General features: G+C 30.4%; 1 protein-coding gene across 4 annotated transcripts in view; it reads left to right on the plus strand.

Moving 5' to 3' along the window:
- The window catches only part of FMN2 (formin 2), a 426,622-nt gene that overhangs the window by 300,699 nt on the left and 103,774 nt on the right, over positions 1-22,149 (plus strand). For 3 of the 4 annotated variants that reach the window (XM_031966950.1, XM_031966953.1, XM_031966951.1), the window contains one exon: positions 19,085-19,177. In XM_031966950.1, the coding sequence (XP_031822810.1) occupies positions 19,085-19,177 (93 nt within the window). Of the gene's footprint in view, positions 1-19,084; positions 19,178-22,149 lie in introns of those variants that run through there. The other variant, XM_031966952.1, reaches the window with a different exon arrangement.

Genomic DNA, 22,149 nt, shown 5'->3' on the forward strand with positions numbered 1-22,149 from the left:
TTAACTTTTTGCTTCTGGCAGACAAACAACTTCAGCAAATGTCTGGAAAATGGAAGTCCCTCATCACTATTATATTATGCCATAGTTCCTGGTTTGTGATTTGTTTCCTGAACTGTATTTATTTTTTTTCTTTCTTGCCAGGTGGTCTATGCTATATTCTAATGACAATATTGCTTCTATTTGGGTTTCCATTGGCCTTCTCCCAAATGCTCATTACTGTATATCCCATTTCCTTTCAGGTTTCTTGATTTCCTTATAGAAGTAAATCTTTTTAATACACAATGCTCTCCCACCCCTTTAATTATAGGTTTCTTTTGTTTTACTTTAAATTTATATTTTAAATAGCATTTATTTTCTCTTCCTGTTTTTCCTTTTGCCCCAGTTGGAGAAAAAACCCTCTGTAGCAAATATGCATAGTCAAGCAAAACAGATTCTCATATTGACCCTGTCCAAAAATATGGATCTTATTCTGGATATTGAGACCATCACTTTTCTGACAGGAAATGAATGGCAAATTCATTAATAAAAGTCCAAAAGTCTTTCACTGTTATTTTTCTCTATAATGTTACTACTTTGTAAATTATACTTCTGATTGTGCTCACTTTAGTCCACACCAGATCATAGCAGTCTTCACAGATTCCTCTGAAATTCTCTATTTCATCACTAGAGCACAATGATATTATATTTCCTTTATGTACCTCAGTTAATTTAGCCATTCTCTAGTAGGTGAGCACTCTCTTATTTTCTAGTTTTAGGCTACAATGAAAAATGTTTGTGTGTGTGTATGTGTGTGTTTGTGTGTGTGTACTTGATAAAAAGGTACATACAATTTAGTGTGTTTTTGGAACTAATTCAAATTTTTTTTTTAGAATTGCTGCATATTTTCCCAGATTTTAATGACAGTAGTATATCAATCTCCTTCTCTTACTTCAACCCTTTTAATATAATTTTATTTTTTCAACTTTGTCAATCCAATGAGTATGAAGTAGAACCTCAGGATTACTTATATTTCTCATTCTATAATATTGAATCACTTGGAATATTTTTTCTTTATGTGGCTAATGATAGCTTAAACATCTTAGAACTTGAGAACTTCTTAGTTATTTTCACTGATTTTTTGTTAATTGGAGAAAAGAATTTATTCTTACACATTTTAATCAATTCCTCATATGGCCTGAAAGTGACACTTTTATCAGAGAAACTTGCAGCAAAGATTTCCATCAGTTATCCCTTTACTATCTGATCAGAGCTTCATTGTTTTGGTTTGTGCAAATTAAAATATTTTATATAAACTTTTTTTGTTTCCTTCTGTGATTATTTCTATACTTTTTATTTAGGTATGAATTTGATTCCTCTCTAGAAATCTGAAAGGTAGTTTCTCCTCTCCTCTTCTAATACATTTATGATATGATCTTTTATAGCTAAGTAATTAAATATATAAAAATTTATCTTGGTATATTGTGTGAAATTTTGGTCTAAGTCTAATTTTTATCAGAACACTTTCCAGTTTTCCAGGTGTTATTATTATTGTTGTTGTTTTAGATAGAAAATCTTGAATAGCCTGAATCGCTATTTTTATTGAACACTAGACAACTGTCTACTGTTTTTTTCTTTGATTCTGTATAGTATGTCCCTAATTTGATCCACAGATCTATTTTTCTGAATAGAAGCAAATTACTTTGATAATTCCCACTTTGTAATATAGTTTGATATCTGTTACTGCAAAGCCCTCTTCATTGACTTTCCTCCCCATTATTTCCCTTAAAATTCTTAATCTTTTGTTCCTGCAAGAATTTCATTATTTTTCTTTTGTTGCTCCATAGAGTAATTCTTTGGTAGTTTACTTGGTGTGGACTAACAAGTAAATTAAATGAAGTATTATTATCATTTTTATTGTATTGCCTCAGTCTACCTATAACCAAGTAGTGTTTCTCAAATTATTTATATTTTGCATGTTTCGGCAAATAGCATTTTTCAAGGGAAACTCACTGATTACAAGACTCTTGTGTAAAAGCTGCCTTTGAACCAGTGATCACAGCCAGGATTGATTGCATAATCCTGCTCTATGATCACAAAGCTACTGGTAAATTCCTGTAAATTCTTGCATTGATATCATGTCTATGAGATGAACTGATTTTAGGCTTGAGAAATCACCCATTATGATTTTACCTTAGATTTCCTTGCCACCAATCTGTCTGGAATTTTTTTATATTGATAAAAGGGTAATAGTGAGAATAAATTTAGCTTGACTGTTCCCTTTTATTCTACCTCTTTTGCTGGTCTGGTGATATCTCTTGAAAAATACTATCCGGAGTCCTATTCTTCTAATGTCATTCCACCAAGTCTCAGTGATACCTTATGAGATCAAATTCACATCTTTGAATTAAAATTTCTAGTGCACTTTAGCTCCTATCTGCACTCTGTGCACTAAAAATACTCTTTGTCTAAATAGACATAAATCCAAACAATTTGAGAAATATTCCTTGTTTATGGGTAAAGACAATAAAAATAATAAAATGACCATTATAGCTAATTTCTATATAGAAATCTGAGACCATAAATCATAATATTGGCTTTCTTTTGAATTTAATTTCCTATTAAATTTGCATTGAATTGTTATTCTATTGTTATTATTCCTATATGGAAAGTTATTCTCTCTTGAATCTACTTTGTTAATAAATGATGGAATGGATGATATAATGAAGAAAGTACTGGGCATGGGAATCGTGACAAGCAGAGTTTCAATCCAGAGGTATTTAATAGTTCTATTGCCATAGATAGTGACACTGATACTTCTTAATCTGTTTTCTCTTCTATAAAGTGGAGCTAATACTGAAATTTATATCACAGGCATTTAACATCAAACTATACATATAGATTGATTTTATACAAACACACATATATGTGTGTATATATATTTGTACATAGACATATATCAATATAAATTACATATTATATAGGAGTTTTTACAAAATTTAAAGCACTATATAAATGGTAGTTATTGCATAGGTAGTTTTCTTCTTCATACTTTTTTCATATTTTAATGGCATTTTTTTTAAATATGTGCAAAGAAAGTTTTCAACATTCACCTTTGCAAAACCTTAATTTCCAAATTTTTCTTTCTCTTTTCCCCTCCCCAAGATATCAAGCAATCTAATATAGGTTAAAACGTACAATTCCTTTAAACATATTTCCATATTCATCATACTACACAAGAAAAAACAAACTGAAGGGGAAAAACACAAGAAAGAAAAACAAAACAAGCAAACAAATGGCAACAACAAAAAGGGGGAAATACTATGTATGATCCATATTCAACCTCTAGTTCTCTCTGGATGCAAATGGCTCTTTCCTGCACAAGTTTATTGGAATTTCCTTGAATCACTTCATTATTGAAAAGAGCCAAGTCTATCACAGTTGATCATCACATAATCTTGTTATTATGTGTGATGTTCTCTTGGTTTTTGCTCACTTCATTCAGCAGTAGCTCATGTAAGTCTTTTCAGGCTTTTCTGAAATCAGCTTGTTCATCATTTCTTATGAAACAATTATATTCTATTAATTTCATATACCAAAACTTATTCAGCCATTTTTCAACTGATGGCATCCACTCAATTTCCAATTCCTTGCTACTACAAAAAAAGTTTCATGTTTTATTTTAAATAGAAAACTATTTTGATTATATTTCAGAATAGTAGGAAAACCTTTTTTTTTTTTTTTAACTGCTTGTTATTAGATGTTCTCCAAATCTGTTCAGGAAATTATCATCCCTCTATTTTGAGACAAATCCATGAATCAAATCCAAATCACACAGGTTCTTGGTCTAATGTATTCTGTGTTTTAAATGAGCTACTTAGCATTGTATTTTAAAATACTGTACTTCATAATTAGCTATTCAGATCCTGTTCAGTGCACTTATTCATAGTCAGAGAAAGATTTTGTCTGGAAATATTTTTTCATACCTACCACACATCTCTTTTTGTCATTCATATAGTATGTAATATAGATAGTGTATATATATATATATATATATATATATATATAATATAGTAATAGTATATTACTTCCATCATAATTCTCATATGATGATTGACTGACATTCCCATTTTGCAACATTTTAGGCAAAGGGTATGGAGTCTGGTTCTTTCAGGCATGCAGGGAGAGGCAGTAGCCTTTAACTTTAACTCAGTGGTCTTTTGGTGAAATTAATAATTCAAGCAGAAACCATGAGAGTTAATTCTATTTCCTATCCAAATCTTATATTTCTAATTACCATAGAGTATTTACAAAGTAAAGAACATTCAGAGAAGAATGGCAAGGATGTTGAGAGGATTACAAACTATTTCACATGATGAACTTGAGGCAGCTGAGAAAATTTATCTTACAGGATAATAAACTCAAGTAGAGCACAATGATTGAGTATTCTCAATGGGGAAAAAAATAGTAAGCCTTATTTTATGTTGTTTTAGAGGACAGAATTGGTGTCAGTGGGTATTTTGGAGATATACCATTTAACTCAATATTGGGAAGAACTTTCTTTAAAAAATGGTAGAAGCCACATTAGAAACTATTGAGTTCCTTTAAAGTGCTAATTTAATTTGATCTGGTAACTTAAGTAAAAGGTTAAAAAATTTAGTATTCATTCCAAAACCAATTCCCCAAATGTTTCCTACTATAAAGTCCATATAATTTCTTGTATGTAACGGCTATGCAAGGAATTTTCTTATAATGCTTTCCATACATTGAACAAAACCTATTTAATAGGCCATACCATAAATGAAATAAGTTCATATAATGCCTGGATAAGAATGTCTCAGATATATTGTAAAATGGATTATTACAATGTAGAGAGAAAGTCATCTTAGGCAATTTTAAAAGTTTCTACTAAGTTTTCATTATTTTAATTTTAAGTGGCTATATGCATAATATTTTCTCATACATAGGAGATATGGAGGATAGGAGAAGTGAGATATTCAGTAGAATATAAAATTCTAAAGGACATAAATTATATCCATTAAAAAAAACTCAGAATCCTCTGCTTTCTGAGGCAGATAGCAGACTGGATCAAAAGCCAGAACCCTACAATATTTTATTTACAAGAAACATGTTTAAAGCAGGGTGATACATACAGAGTAAAGCTAAAAGGTTGGAGCAGAATATATTATGCTTCAGGTGAAGTCAAAAAAGCAGGTGTAGCCATCCTTATCTCAGATCAAGCAAAAGCAAAAATTGATCTAATTAAAAGAGATAAGGAAGGAAACTATATTTTGCTAAAGAGTAGCATAGACAATGAAGCAATATCAATACTAAACATATATTCACTAAATGGTATAGTATCTAACTTCCTAAAGGAGAAATTAAGAGAGTTGCAAGAAGAAATAGACAGCAAAACTATAATAGTGGGAGATCTCAACCCTGCACTCTCAGAATTAGATAAATCAAACCACAAAACAAATAAGAAAGAAGTTAAAGAGGTAAATAGAATATTACAAAACTTAGGTATGATAGATCTTTGGAGAGAACTGAATGGAGACAGAAAAGAGTCCACGTTCTTCTCAGCAGTTCATGGAATGTATGCAAAAATTGACCATATATTAGGACATAAAGACCTCAAAATTAAATGCAGAAAGGCAGAAATAGTAAATGCATTCTTTTCAGATCATGATGTAATAAAAACTACATTCAACAAAAAGTTAGCTGTAAATAGACCAAAAAGTAATTGGAAACTAAATAATCTCATCTTAAAGAATGATCGGATGAAAGAGCAAATCATAGATACAATTAATAATTTCATCCAAGAGAATGACAATAATGAGACAACATACCAAAATTTGTGGGATGCAGCCAAAGAGGTAATAAGGGGAAATTTTATATCTTTTTTTTTTCCTGAGGCAATTGGGATTAAGTGACTTGCCCAGGGTCACATAGCTAGGAAGTATTAAGTGTCTGAGACAAGATTAGAATTTAGGTCCTCCTGACTTTAGGGCTGGTGCTCTATCCAATGTGCTACTTAGCTGCCCTGACATTTTATATCATTAGAGGCTTATTGGAATAAAATAGAGAAAGAGAAGATCAATGAATTGAGCTTGCAACTTAAAAAGCTAGAAGACCAATTTAAAAACTCCCAATCAAGTACTAAACTTGAAATTCTAAAATTAAAAGGAGAAATTGATAAAATTGAAAGTTAAAAAAAACTATTGAATTAATAAATAAAACTATGAGCTGGTTTTTTATGAAAAAACCAATAAAATAGATAAAATTTCGATAAATCTGATTAGAAAAAGGAAAGCAGAAAATGAAATTGTTAGTCTTAAAAATGAAAAGGGGGAACTTTCTACCAATGAAGAGGAAATTAGAGCAATAAGTAGGAGTTATTTTGCTCAACTTTATGCCAATAAATTTCATAAAGTGAAATGTATGACTACATTCAAAAATATAGGCTTCCCGGATTAACAGAGGAGAAAGTAAATTGCTTAAGTAGTCCCATTTTAGAAAAAGAAATAGAACAAACTATTAATCAAATCCCTAAAAAAAATCCCTAGGACTAGATGGATTTTACATGTGAATTTTACTAAACATTTAAAGAACAATTAACTCCAATGTTATATAAACTATTTGAAAAAATGGGAAATGAAGGACTCCTACCAAATTCCCTTTTATGACACAGTATTGATAGCTAAACCAGGTAGGTTAAAAACAGAGAAAGAAAATTATAGAACAATTTCACTAATGAATATTGATGCAAAAATCTTAAATAAAATATTAGCAATGAGATTACAGAAAATCATCCCCATGATAATACACCATGATCAAGTAGGATTTATACCAGCAATGCAGGGCTGGTTCAATATTAGGGAAACTATTAACATAATTGACAATATCAATAACCAAATTAGCAAAAAAACATATAATCATCTCAATAGATGCAGAAAAAGCATTGGATAAACTCCAACATCCATTCCTATTAAAAACACTTGAGAGTATAGGAATAAATGGACTTTTCCTTAAAATAATCAGTAGCATCTATTTAAAAACATCAGTAAGCATTATATGTAATGGGGATAAACTGGAACCATTCCCAATAAGATCAGGAGTGAAAAAAATATTGCCCACTATCACCATTACTATTCAATATTGTATTAGAAATGCTAGCTTCGGCAACAAGAGTTGAGAAAGAGATTAAAGGAATTAGAGTAGGTAATGAGGAAACTAAATTATCACTCTTTGCAGATGATATGATGGTATACTTAGAGAACCCCAGAGATTCTACTAAAAAGCTATTAGAAATGATCCACACTCTTAGCAAAGTTGCAGGATACAAAATAAACCCACATAAGTCTTCAGCATGCTTATATATCACTAACAAAATCCAACAGTTAGAGTTACAAAGAGAATTCTATTTAAAGTAACTGCCAATAGTATAAAATATTTGGGGATCTATCTGCTAAGGGAAATTCAGGAAGTATATGAGCAAAACTACAAAATACTTTCCATACAAATAAAGTCAGATCTAACCATTTGGAAAAATATAAATGCTCTTGGATAGGTCGAGCAAATTTAATAAAGATGACAATACTCACTAAACTAATCTATTTGTTTAGTGCTATACCAAGCACTCCCAAAGTGCTCCCAAAAGACTCCCAAAAAACTGCTTTAATGACCTAGAAAAAATAATAACAAAATTCATCTGGAAGAACAAAAGGTCAAGATTTTCAAGGGAATTAATGAAAAAACATCAAATGAAGGTAGCCTAGCTGTACCTGATCTAAAACTATATCATAAAACAGCAGTTACCAAAGCCATTTGGTGTTGGCTAAGAAATAGACTAGTTGATCAGTGGAATAATTTAGGTTCACAGGACAAAATAGTCAATAACTATAGTAATTTAGTGTTTGACAAACCAAAAGAACCCAGCTTTTGGGATAATAATTCATTATTTGACAAAAACTGCTGGGAAAATTGGAAATTAGTATGGCAGAAACTAGGCATTGACCCACACTTAACACTGTACACCAAGATAAGGTCAAAATGGGTTCATGACCTAGGCATAAAGAATGAGATTGTAAATAAATTAGAAGAACATAGGATAGTTTACCTCTCAGACTTGTGGAGGAGGAAGGAATTTGTGACCAAAGAAGAACTAGAGATCATTATTGATCACAAAATAAAAACTTTTGATTATATCAAATTGAAAAGCTTTTGTACAAGCAAAATAACGTTTTGGTCATGTATACTTATTGTGTATCTAATTTATATTTTAATATATTTAACATCTACTGGTCATCCTGCCATCTAGGGGAGGGGGTGGGGGGGTAAGAGGTGAAAAATTGGAACAAGAGGTTTGGCAATTGTTAATGCTGTAAAGTTACCCATGTATATATCCTGTAAATAAAAGGCTATTAAATAAAAAATAAATAAACAAATAAATAAATAAAAAAGAAAAGCTTTTGTGCAAACAAAACTAATGCAGACAAGATTTGAAAGGAAACAATAAACTGGGAAAACATTTTTGGAGTCAAAGGTTCTGATATATAAAATACATAGAGATTTGACTCTAATTTATAAGAAATCAAGCCATTCTCTAATTGATAAATGGTCAAAGGATATGAACAGATAACTTTGAGATAAAGAAATTGAAACTATTTCTAGCCATAAGAAAAGATGTTCCAAGTCATTATTAATCAGTGAAATGCAAATTAAGACAACTCTGAGATACCACTACACACCTGTCAGATTGGCTAGAATGACAGGGAAAGCTATTGCTGAATGTTATAGGGGATGTGGGAAAATAGGGACACTGATACATTGCAGGTTTTTTTTTATATTATAGCTTTTTATTTACAAGATATATGCATGGATATTTTTTTCAGCATTGACAATTGCAAAACCTTTTGTTCCAACTTTTCCCCTCCTTCCCCTTACCTCTTCCCCCAGATGGCAGGTTGACCAATACATGTTAAATATGTTGAAGTATAAGTTAAATACAATATATGTATATATGTTCAAACAGTTATTTTGCTGTACAAAAAGAATCAGAGTTTGAAATAGTGTACGATTAGCCTGTGAAGGAAATAAAAAATGCAGGAGAACAAAAATAGAGGGATTGGGAATTCTATGTAGTGGTTCATAGTCATCTCCCAGAGTTCTTTTGCTGGGTGTAGCTGGTTCAGTTCATTACTGTTCTATTGGAACTGATTTGGTTCATCTCATTGTTGAAGATAGCTACATCCATCAGAATTGATCATCATATAGTATTGTTGTTGAAGTGTATAATGATCTCCTGGTCCTGCTCATTTCATCAGCATCAGTTCATGTAAGCCTCTTCAGGCCTTTCTGAAATCATCCTGCTGGTCATATAATAAAGAACAATAATATTCCATAATATTCATAAACCACAATTTATTCAGTCATTCTCCAAGTGATGGGCATCCACTCAGTTTCCAGTTTCTGGCCACTACAAAGAGGGCTGACAAAATCATTCTTGCACATATAGGTCCCTCTCCCTTCTTTAAGATCTCTTTGGGATATAAGCCCAGTAGTAACACTGCTTGATCAAAGGGTACATACAGTTTGATAACTTTTTCAGTATAGTTCCAAATTGCCCTTCAGAATGGCTGAATGTATTTATAATTCCACCAACAATGTATCACTTGCTCCAAGTCACTATTAATCAGAGAAATGCAAAGTAAGACAACTCTGAGATATCACTACATACCTGTCAGATTGGCTAAAATGACAGGGAAAGCTAATGACAAATGTTGGAGGGGATGTGGGAAAACTGGGACACTGATAGATTGTTGGTGGAATTGTGAATACATCCAGCCATTCTGAAGGGCAATTTGGAACTATACTGAAAAAGTTATCAAACTGTATGTACCCTTTGATCCAGCAGTGTTACTACTGGGCTTATATCCCAAAGAGATCTTAAAGAAGGGAGAGGGACCTGTATGTGCAAAAATGTTTGTAGCATCCCTCTTTGTAGTGACCAGAAACTAGAAACTCAGTGTATGCCCATCAATTGGAGAATGGCTGAATAAATTGTGGTATATGAATGTTATGGAATATGATTGTTCTGTAAGAAATGACCAACAGGATGATTTCAGAAAGGCCCGGAGAGATTTACATGAACTGACACTGAGTGAAATTAGCAGGACCAGATCATTATATACTTCAACAACAATACTATATGATGATCAATTCTGATGGATATGGCTCTCTTCAACAATGAAATGAACCACATCAGTTCCATTTGTTCAATAATGAATAGAACCAGCTACACCCAGCAAACATAGCATTTCCAATCCCTCTGTTTTTGTCCACCTGCATTTTTGATTTCTTTCACAGGTTAATTGTACATTATTTCAAAGTCCAATTTTTCTTGTGCAGCAAAATAACTGTATGGATATGTATACATATATTGTATTTAACATATGCTTCAACTTATTTAACATGTATGGGTCTACCTGCCATCTGGGGGAGGGAGTAGGGGAAGGAGGGGAAAAACTGGAACAAAAAATTTTGCAATTGTAAATTCTGTAAAATTATCCATGCATATATCTTATAAATAAAAATATCTATAATAAAAAATGAGCTGAAGAAAGAAAAAATAAATAAATCCAATTCATGTGAAAGTCAAGACATTACCAAATAAAGGATGAATAACAAATATATGCTGATTATAGGCAAAAAAAATAAATGCTTCTTGACTGATTAGTGTCTATTCAGTTGTAAGAAATAATAAAAAAGCTGGTGAATTAGTAATCTAGTTAAATTGTAGGATAGAAGAAAAATGGCAAAATTATTTTAGCTACCTTATTTTTAAAATCTATTTTCGTAGGAGATTTTGGCTTCTGAATTAGCAACAATCTGCTGAATCTATGATTCTCCTCTCCCCCCACTTTTTAAGGAAGTTTGAGATCAAAACAAAAGCTTAATGGGGATTTGATAATTATAGTCAAAATGATGTCAGTTAATATGAATTTATAGAATTTCTGGTAAGAGGATCTGTCAATTAATTCCAGTTCTGTATTTTAAACAAAAAAAATAAAAATCTAGGTACAAAAAAAAAAGAATCCTCTGCTTTCAAGAGATCCACCAACAAGCATTTTTTAAATGCTTCCTATGTAACCAGTTTATAATCCTGGCAAAGATAACACAGTTTACACAAAATAAAAATATCAAAACATAACTTTGCAATATGTATGTGTGTCAAAACTAACATAAGGTTCACATATTTTGCTTAATGAATATATACTTCCTTGAAAGAAAATAGGTGCAAAATTAAATTCAAGAACTTCCACAACTTAAAACACAGAATTTATGTGTGGAGAATGCTTTGCAAGTCTTATGGAATTATATAAAATTAGTTACCTCTATTTAAGCTTCCTTTTCATGTATCTTGATCTTGGGAAGGGCTCTAAAATTCTTGAATTTAATTTTCCAATTCTTTGTCCTGAGAAAAGAGGTGCTACAAATATTTTTGTATGTAAAAGATCTTTTCCTTTTTTTAAAATCTGTTTTGGTATTCATGCCTAATAGTGATGTTCCTGGGTTGAAAAGTATACATGACTATGTAGCTCTTTGGGCATAGTTCCAGATTGCTCTAAAGAATGGTTGAATCAATTCACAATTCTACCAACAATGCATTAATATCTCATTTTTTCCACATTTCCTTCAACATTTGATATTTTCCTTTTCTGGCCCATTAGTCAAACTAATAGGTATGAGGTAGCATTGTCAGAATTGTTTTAATATGCATTTATTCAATTATTAATGAATTAAGTTTTTTAAAATATTACTATAAATAGTTTAGTTTATTTGAAAACTATTCATATATATTTTGATAATTTTTCATTGGGAAGGGCTTTTATTTTTATAAATTAGACTCTTCCTTACATATTAGAACAAAATGAGGCCATCATCAGAGAAAGCAAATATAGACTTAAAAATTTAGATATGCTTCTTCTTTGTTTTTAACTCTCTTAGTTTTCTAAAGCAGTTGAGAACTTGATTTATTTTTATTCCAAATATTTCTATGGATCCATCAATAAATTAACTGCCTGCATTGATGCAAGTTAGAGATCTTGAAGATAAAAATAAGTATTGATTGACTTTTAGGGATGCTAATTTAAAGGTTCACATGGAATTTATTAGTGAAAATATATGACTTGGGGAGAATAAAAACTATTTAATATAGATCTATATAAAAGCTCACTGAGATGATATCTGTTTTGTGATTTCTATACTGAAAACTCATTAGCCAATTTGAATTTTTTTTCACTCTGACATCAAAGTGCTCATTAGAAGATGACAATTATGAAACTAGGAAAATTCTTCTAAAGTATTTTTATTATATTTTCTTTAAACAATTTCTTTTTTTAGTTAAAATGTGCCGTGAATGCCAACCGGAGTACCTTTCTATTTTGTCCCCAAAACAAGTTTACTTCTATTAACTTGAAATAATTTAGAGCAGGGCAGTTAAGTGGCACTGTGTATAGAGCATCAGTCCTGAAATCAGGAGGACCTGAGTTGCAATTTAGTCTCAGACACTAAACAAATCCTAGCTGTGTGATCCTGGGCAAGTCAATTAACCCCAATTGCCTCAGCAAAAAGCAAATAATAATTATACTAATTACAATAATAATAACAATAATAATTTAGAGCATCTTGAGACATTCTAGTCACAGCTATCTTTTCCCCTGAGAAATAAGCTTCTCTTTCCTGATTTGAGATTTATCATAATTGTCAAATGTTAAGAATAGTCAGTTTTGGAAGGACTGTTTGAAGGTAGGCACATGAATACATTTGTAGGGATGGGATGTTGTGAATATTAAAACCATTTTCTTGGAAATTAGTATGACAGAAAGTAGGCAATGATTCACACTTACCACCTCATACCAAAATAAGGTCACAATGGCTTCATACTATATGCAAATTAGAAGAAAAAAGAATAGTCTATCTCTCTCCTTCTGTGGGAAAGGAAGCATTTATGGCTAAAGAAGAAATAGAGTCCAATGTGGAATGCAAAATGTATATTTTTGATTATATTAAGTTAAAAAGTTTTTGTACAAGCAAAACTAGTGCAGAGAAATTTAGAAGGGGAGCAATAAACTAGGAAAAATAATTTCATCCAAGTGTTCTGTTAAAGGCCTCATTTCTAAAATATATAGATAATTGACTCACATTTACAAGAATTCAAGCCATTCTCCAATTGATAAGTGGTAAAAGAATATGAACAATTTTCAGATGAAGAAATTAAAACCATTTATAGTCATGAAAAATGCTATAATTCATCATTGATCAGAGAAATACAAATTAAGACAAATTTGAAATGCTATTACACACCTCAGATTGACTATGACATCTCAGATTGGCTATGACAAGAAAAGATAATGATGAATGTTGGAGGGGATGTGGGGAAAATGGGGCACAAATACATTGTTGGTGGAATTGTGAACTGATCCAACCATCCTGGAGAGCAATATGGAATTATGCCCAAAGAGCTATCAAATTGTGCATACCTTTTGATCCAGCGATGTCTCTAAGGGCCTGTATCCCCAAAGAGATCATAAAAAGGGAAAAGGAAATATGTGTGCAAAAACGTTTTTAGCAGCCTTTTTTGTAGTGACAAGAAACTAGAGACAGAGGGGATGCTTATTAGTTGGATAATGGTTGAGTAATGGTTGAATAAGCTATGTATATTAATGTTATGGAATATTATTATTTATAATAAATGATCAGCAGAATAAGTTCAGAGAGACCTGGAGAACTTACAAGAAGTGATGCTAAATGAAGTGAGTAGAAGAACATTGTACACTGCAACAACACATTTATACAATGATTAATTCTGACGGACATGGCTCTTTTCAACATTGAAGTGATTCAGGCCAGTTTCAATGTACTTGTGTTGAAAAGAGCATCTGCGCTCAGACTGTGGGGACTAAGTGTGAATTATAACATAGTATTTTCACTTTTTGTTGTTGTTGCTTGAATTTTGTTTTCTTTCTCTTTTTTTTTCATTTTTGTTCTGATTTTTCTTGTGCAGCATAATTGTGGAAATATGTATAGAGAAATTACATATGTTTAACATATATTGGATTACTTGCCACCTAGGAAAGGGGATGGAGGAAAGGAGAAATAGAATTGGAATGCAAGTTTTTGAAGGAGTGAATGTTGAAAATTATCTGTGCAAATGATTTTAAATTAATTTTTTTAATAAAAATCCATTTTGGAAAGCAATTTTGAATTATTGAAATGTAATATTTTTTACCTAGTGATTTCACTTCTAAGATATATGTCCAATAAGATCATGAAATAAGAAAGTCCCCAAATAAACCAAAATAGTTACAAAAGTACTTTTATGATAACTAAGAACTGAAGAGAAAATAGTTCCTCATTGATTGAAGAATTGTTTTTTAAAAATACATATATGAATGTAATGATATATTTCTGTGCTGAAAAAAGCTACAAATATGTTTAATATAGAGAAGTATAGGAAAATTTACATAGACTGATGCAGATTAAAATAACTGGGGGCAAGGAAATAGTATGCACAAGAACTACAGCAATATAAATTGAAATAGCAATCACTACAAAATTTAAGGGAAAAAAAAGGTGTTGTGAATTTCAAGGAATAGATATGAGAAGATCCCTCAGTCCTATTTCTTTGCAGACATAGAAGTTTCATGATTGTGAATTGTCTATATTTTCACATTTTTTTCTTCAGTGCATTGATTACTTTTGCCGATTTGTTCTTTTCTCTCTTTTGTCTTCTTTAAAATATACTTGTTATTTTGAATGGCTTTCTAGTAGGGAAAGAGAAGAGGAGAAATAGGTTAAAATTTAAACTATGTAAAAACAAACTGCAAGAATTTTATAGTAACATTTTACAAAGTTTATACTATATGACTAGGTGGGATTTATACCAAAAATGTAGAACTGATGGAATATTAGAAAAATTATCAATATAATTGATCATACCAATAACAAAAGCCACAAAAAAATATGATTATTTTAAAAGATGCAGAAAAAAACTATTAAATACAACACTTGTCCCTGTTAAGAACACTAGGAAATATGGGAATAAATAGAATTTTCCTAAAATGATAAATACCATATATTTAAAACCATCATCAAACTTTATCTGTGAAGGGGAAAAGCTTGTTTCTAATAAGATTAAGGGTGAAGCAAAGATGCCCATTATCACCATTTTTATTTAATATGTACTAGAATAATTTTCCATGTTGATGATATAATAATATACTCAGAGAATCCTAAGGAAATAATAAAAAAAAAAAACTAGTTGAAATAATTAACAACTTCAGCAACAATTCAAGATAGAAAACAAATCCACAAACAGAATTTCTACATTTTACCAACAAAATCCAGCAGCTAGATACAGAAAGAGAAATTCCACTTAACATAATTGTAGACAATGTAGGAGCAGCTAGATGATGCAGTGAATAGAGCAGTAGCCCTGCAGTCAGGAGGACCTAAATCAAGTCTGGCCTCAGACACTTAATACTTCCTAGCTGTGTGACCCTGGATAAGTCACATAGCTTCAATTTCCTCTCCCCCAAAAGATAATATGAAATACTTGGGAGCCTACATGCCAGGAGAAACCCAGGAACTATATGAACACATGTATAACATACTTTTCACGCATATAAAGCCAGAACTGCACATTTGGAGAAATATTAATTGCTCATGGGTAGACCAAACCAGTATGATAAAAATGCCAATTCTATTGAATTAATTTACTTATTTAGTGTCATATCAATTAAACTACCAAAAACTTTGCCTTTTAGAACCAAAATTAAAAAATGTATTTAATCTGGAAGTGCAAAAGATCAAGAATATTTATCAAGGGAATATATGGGGAAAAAAAATGTAAAGGAAAGTGGCCTAGTAGTACCATATCTCAAAATGTATTAGAAAGTAGTAATTCTTCAAAACAATATGATATTGGCTAAGAAATAGATTGGTTGATCAGTAGAATTTATTAGGTACACATTTTACAGTAGTAAATGACCATAACGATAGTAATGGTGCTTGGTAAACCTAAAAATCCAAGCTTTTGGGACAGAAGCCCACTATTTGACAAAAATTACGGGAAAAGAGGAAAGCATTTTAGCAGAAACTAAGTATGCATCTCATGCCATATACCAAGACAAGGTCAAAGTGGACACGTGATTTAGACAAAAAAGGGTAATATCATAAGCAAATTAGGGCAGCATGAAATATTTTAGCTGTCAGATATATGGATAAGGGAATGATTTATGATGAAACAAGAGACAAAGAACATTACAGGATATAAAATAGATAATTTTGATTATATTAAACTAAAAAAATGTTTTATATAAACAAAGTCAATGTAACAAGATTAGAGGGAAAACAAAATAAATGGGAGTCAGGGGGAATTACAGCAATTGCCTCTTATAAAGATCTCATTTCTCAAATGTAGAGAGCTGAGTCAAATTTACAATATGGCATTCCCTAATTAATAAAGGATATGAACAGGCATTTTTCAGAAGAATAAATCAAAACTTTCTGTAGTTATAAAAAATGTACAAGTCACTTTGATTAGAGAAGTTCAAATTAAAACAACTGTGATACCATTGATACCTATCAGATTGCCTAATATTGTAGAAAAGAAAAATAAAAAATGTTAGATGAGATATGGAAACTGTTTTGTGATACTGTGAACATTCTGGAGAGCATTAGAGAGCAAAGCATAAAAGGCTATAAAATTGTGCATACCTTTTACCTGGCAATTAGATTTGTATCCTAAAAAGATTTTTATGTACAAAAATATTGACAGCAACTAAAAATATTGATAACTTTTGTGGTGACAAAGAATTGGGAAGTAAGAGGATATCCATTAATTGGAGAATGACTGAGAAAGTTGTGGTATATGGAATTTTACTATGCCATAAGAAATTATGAGAGGTTTGTCTTCAGAAAAATATGAGAATATTTATACCTACTGTTGCAAATTTAAGTGGGAAGAACCAGGAAAACACTGTACATATTAACAGCAATATGGCATGATGAATAGGAATGATTTACCTATCCTCAGAAATACAATGATCCAAGATAATCCTGAGAGCCTTATGATAAAAACTGCTATCCATTTCCAGAAAGAAAACTGATGGAGTCTGAGAAAGCAAAAAAAAAAAAAAAAAAAAGCATACTTTTTAAACTTTATTTTTTGTTTGTTTTTATCTGGTTTTTTTCTTAGCAACATGGCTAATTTGGAAATTATTTTGCATGACTACACATGTACAATCTGTATCAGATTTCTTGCCCTTTGAAGTAAGCAGGAGAAAAAGGGAGAAAAGGGGAAGCAAGTGAAAATTTTTTAAAAAAGATTGTTAAAATTGCTTTTATATATAATTAGGAAAAGAAAAAAATTCAAAAAATAAAAACAAAAACTATCAAAATTTCAAAATAATGATATTGTAATATTCTAGGCAGAAACTGTTGAATACCCAAACCAGACTGTTTGCTCTGCATGTTGAAAGGAAAGGACATATTCTTCTTATACATTTAATATTCTACACTTTATATTTAGCAGTTTTTGCATGAATTTATCAAATAATTATTGTATTTGAATTAAAGTACGAAAATATTATCATTGAAAAGATCCTCAGCAAAATTCAAGGTATAGGCAAGACAACAGGAATGATATGTATCCCAAACTATTTTTATATGATTTTGATCTCTTTAGGTAGGTCTTTATTTTGGGGGAGGTGAGCATTCCTTGTAACTAAGTGTCACCTAATCTATTCCCACTTTTATCCTTACAGGAATATGATCCATTTTCACAATATCTGACAGTTACTCACTCAAGTTCATTGGACTATTTCTATTGATGAAGAGATTATCAAATTGGCAATTAGATTTGATTTATTGCCTGGAAAAATCAGCCTTATAATATGTCAAAATCTGCCTTGTAACTTCCACACTTGGTAGAGTTCTTTAACAGAACAAAACTAAATTTTCATTTGAAAGCCCTTCAAATATTTGAAGATCTTGATCATATCCTCCTTCTTTTCATACCCCAACTAAACTTTCACTTCTCAAAACTAAACATTCTGGGCTTCAAGATAAACTCTTATTTTATTCATTTTATAATATGCAATAGAAAACTGATGCAAACAATGTTTGGTCTTCAAATTAATTGCTATTCAATATCTGATTCTTGTTTGTAGGTCACACTATGTCAGTTGTCATTTTCCAAACAAATCAGGTATCAGAATTGTAGTTATAATTGCCTCAATTCAGACTAGACTACAATGCTACTTTTCCTATATTATGGAGGAAGAATAAGTTATATTAATACAAAACCTTTTTTTCCCCTTCTACCTTCTAAATTCCCTTGTTAAATTAGAAAGAAAATTACATCACCTAGTATAAGTCCTTTTGCCTTGAGATTACTGTGAGAGATTTAGATATCTAAGGTACTTAAGTCTCTGGGATGATTGATATCTTTACTTCAAAAGTTTTGCTTGTAGAGAAAATACTATATGGGGTATTCATTGATTTGAGCTATTGGCTATCAAGGTATATGTGATTTTCAGGTTTTTTTGCTTTTATATTATAGATTACCATCATGCAAATAGCAAATCTTAATTCAAAGCTTTTTTCAGTGGTTATTTTTTCTTTTCCTCAACATAGGAATTATAAAATTATATAGAATTCTTTGTCATAATAGATTCTTCTTAGAAAATTTTGGATTAGATTATGTTTTTAATAAAGAAGGAATAAGCAATTGAGCCCTTTTCCCAGAATGAGTGAAAATACGTTTACCTTTTCTTTCTGTATACACACACACACACACACACACACACACACACACACACACACTATACTGCTTTTTAGACAATGTGAATATCCCAATAAATGGATCCTTGCATATGACTCCACTCAAATTGTTTTTCCCTATTAAAATGCTTCAGTAAAATGAGTAAAAAATAAACTAGTTTGCATAGCTAACCAGATCATGTAACATTAGATAATAAGTTTTTAAAAATATTTTTATTCATTCATTTACCATTCTAAACAATTCTTTTGTTAATTTCAGCCTGTGAAACTGAAGCAGGAAAAGTTTATCAGATGTCCCTAGAGGAGCACATCCAACCTTTCAAAGAAAGTATGGAGCACTTCATTTTTCAAGGTAAACAATGAGAAATTATTTTACCTTCTCTTTTGTTGTTAACAAAAAGGTAGAAAAAAGTCCATTTATAGATATTGATAAAGAGAACATTTTGGCCTAAAAAAAAAGCTAAGGATTAAATTTAATCATGAGTTACACTAAGAAAATGTGAGAAAAATAATTTACTAGGGATATTTTTTGTACGATTCTTATTTTTAAAATACAGAAAAGATAATGTCATTGACTTTCATGGCTTTGCTTATACATTATAAATACATTATAAAATGTATTATAAAAACATTTTATGCATCTTAAAGAACTCAGTTTTTCTTGAAAAATCACAGCTAAATTTCTGAGCTATATCCAATGATTGATTTGATATTGTCAGAACACTGCACTAAAAGAACATGTAAAATCTTTTACATCATTGAATTTTTTTCAATATTTTGTTTCAATAAAATATTAATAACATTATTTATTTAATACTTTCCCTAGGGAACTAAAAAAAAATCTGTTATCCCATTTATTCTTCCTACATTCCTCTAAATTAAGCATGGAGTGAATTCTAACTCAGAGATATAAAAGAAATGTTCAAAGCTTAGTTTGTTGTCCTCATCTCCAAGAAAGTAATTTTATGTTGAGAAATCCTATAGTTTGAAATTTATGATTTAATGGGAGTATCCATTACTTGATACAATTCAACTACTAGAATGCTACTTCAAAGATAATCATCCTTTCATCTTCTGGGAACATTTATGGTGCTTCAAGAATTTTTCTAAATGAGAGCAAAGAGCAGAATGATATTGAATGACTTCATTCACAGTTATGTTTTACCAAGGTTATCTAATGATATTATACGATGCATTACCAACTAAAATTTGACTAAGATGCAGTTTTCCCTCTTTCTAGGATAAAAGACTATATTTAATGAAAACTATCAAAATGAATTCAGTTTTGTGTGTCATTGTGAATATAATTTCAAGTTGCATACTGTCATTTAATTATAACAAGCACTTATTAAGTACCTGTTATGTATAAAACACCATACTAGGTGCTGGGGATAATAAGACAAAAACAAGATACTACAAACCAAAACCATTTCTGCCTTCAAAGAGTGTAGAACTTGAAAACTTAATTACAATTTCTTAAAATTCTATTTTGCCCAAAATCATAAGTTTCTAATATAAGCACTAGTGTCCTGAATAACCTATAAATAGCACTGTTGGACATGAGAATGACTTTATTTTATCCAACTAGTGATATTCTTGATGGGTCATGCCCTTTCTTCATTTCAATTTGCATTGCAAATTAATCAAGCTAACTGATTTAAGAGAAAGCAAGCAATGTGAATTCACCTAAAATTATTCACCAAATATCACTTGCAAATGTAACAATCTCAAGCACCATGTTACTCAAAGTTCATGTACTTTATACATTAAATAGAATGTTGTATTTTCCAGGCCAGGTATTCAGATTTTCTTATTGCTGCCTCCTATTAGTTTAAAGGAAATAATAAACATCTATGTAATGTTTCCTTTAGGGAGGGAAGGAGTAGATTGTTTCTATGATTTCTTCAGTTTAAGAAATTTTTTGAATGGAAATTATTTTGTCAAATACAAATGAATTTATGAAAATTTTACAGAGTTACTTAGGAGACGCGTGTATAAAATTGTTTTAATTTGTTCACAGTCATATGGCCACAGAGACAGGTAACAAAGCCATGTATTCCTGACTTTTCAACTCACTATGCCATATCTCCAGATTCCATAAAGAATTACTTTCTATTGATAATAATAATTTATTCTATAGATTAAATCTATACTTGGTTAAATGAAAATCAAAATAAGTTGTAGCAAGTAAATCAGTGGACATCAGGTGTTAAAGTTTATGATAATGATTAAATTTTAATTTGAACAAATGTTATCAGTTGTTCAAGAAAGAAGTTATCCTTTATGTATTTTATTTTCCATATTTTAAGATCAGCTTTCTGGGTTTTTTTCTGAATTCTCTGCAATCTTTGAGCTCATTTCATATTTCAGAGTTGATAAAGATCTGAGTAGTGATGAGCATGTTCATTTATTGATTGTGTCATGGAATATTTAGGCATATCAAAAAAAAGGAAAATCCTATTGTTTTATTAATACTATGTGACAATTAAATCTGGGGCAGGAAGTTTGGATTATTATGTTGGTATAAGTTTTCTAACTATTTACAAATTAATTTTGAAATTGCTTTTATCATTCAAAGATGAAAGGTTAAAAGAAATCTTCTCTGGCTATATTAAATATATATATATATATATTTATATATAATTACTGTGTTAAAATACCATTAAATATTTTGCATTTTAAATCTTTTTTGTTTTCACAATATAGGATTGAAGTTTTATTTTTGTTTGACAGACTTTTGGACTAGATTGATTTTTCTAAGGGCTTTGTTGTTGCTGTTATCATTTTATATAAACATAATCGATAAATGTTTCCAGTTAGAGTTCATTATTAAATCATATAAAACAGAATTTTGTATGTAGGAGTTAGGTCAATCTTTATATAATAATAATGATTATTTTATAATAATCAAAATAAGGTTTTCAAATAACTTGAAACTGAGACTACATTGGAAGAATATTAGGAAGAATGACAAAACCTGAACTTTGTTCACTTATGTGAAATGATTTTGTTTAGGGTGAAGATTCAAAATTTGAAATGTACATATAATGTTTTCAGAATAGGTTAAGTGCTCTAGAAACTATTTGAAGATATACCTTTAAAATATTAAAGAAGTAACAACTGTTAAGGGAATAATGATTTTGTTATTTGTTTTTTCATGAAAAAGGACAGATTGTCGATTTAGTTAAATTGCAAAAACAAAATAAAAAGTCAGAATGTTTTATGCATAGCTGGAATTGATGCACAAGTAAATGGTGATTCATTCTCTTGCATGCATTCCAGGAAATGAAGATTCTTATTTTTGAAATAGTTGTTCAGTTTTGT

This window comes from Sarcophilus harrisii, chromosome 4, assembly GCF_902635505.1.
Source record: "Sarcophilus harrisii chromosome 4, mSarHar1.11, whole genome shotgun sequence".
In the NCBI taxonomy this organism is placed as follows: domain Eukaryota; kingdom Metazoa; phylum Chordata; class Mammalia; order Dasyuromorphia; family Dasyuridae; genus Sarcophilus; species Sarcophilus harrisii.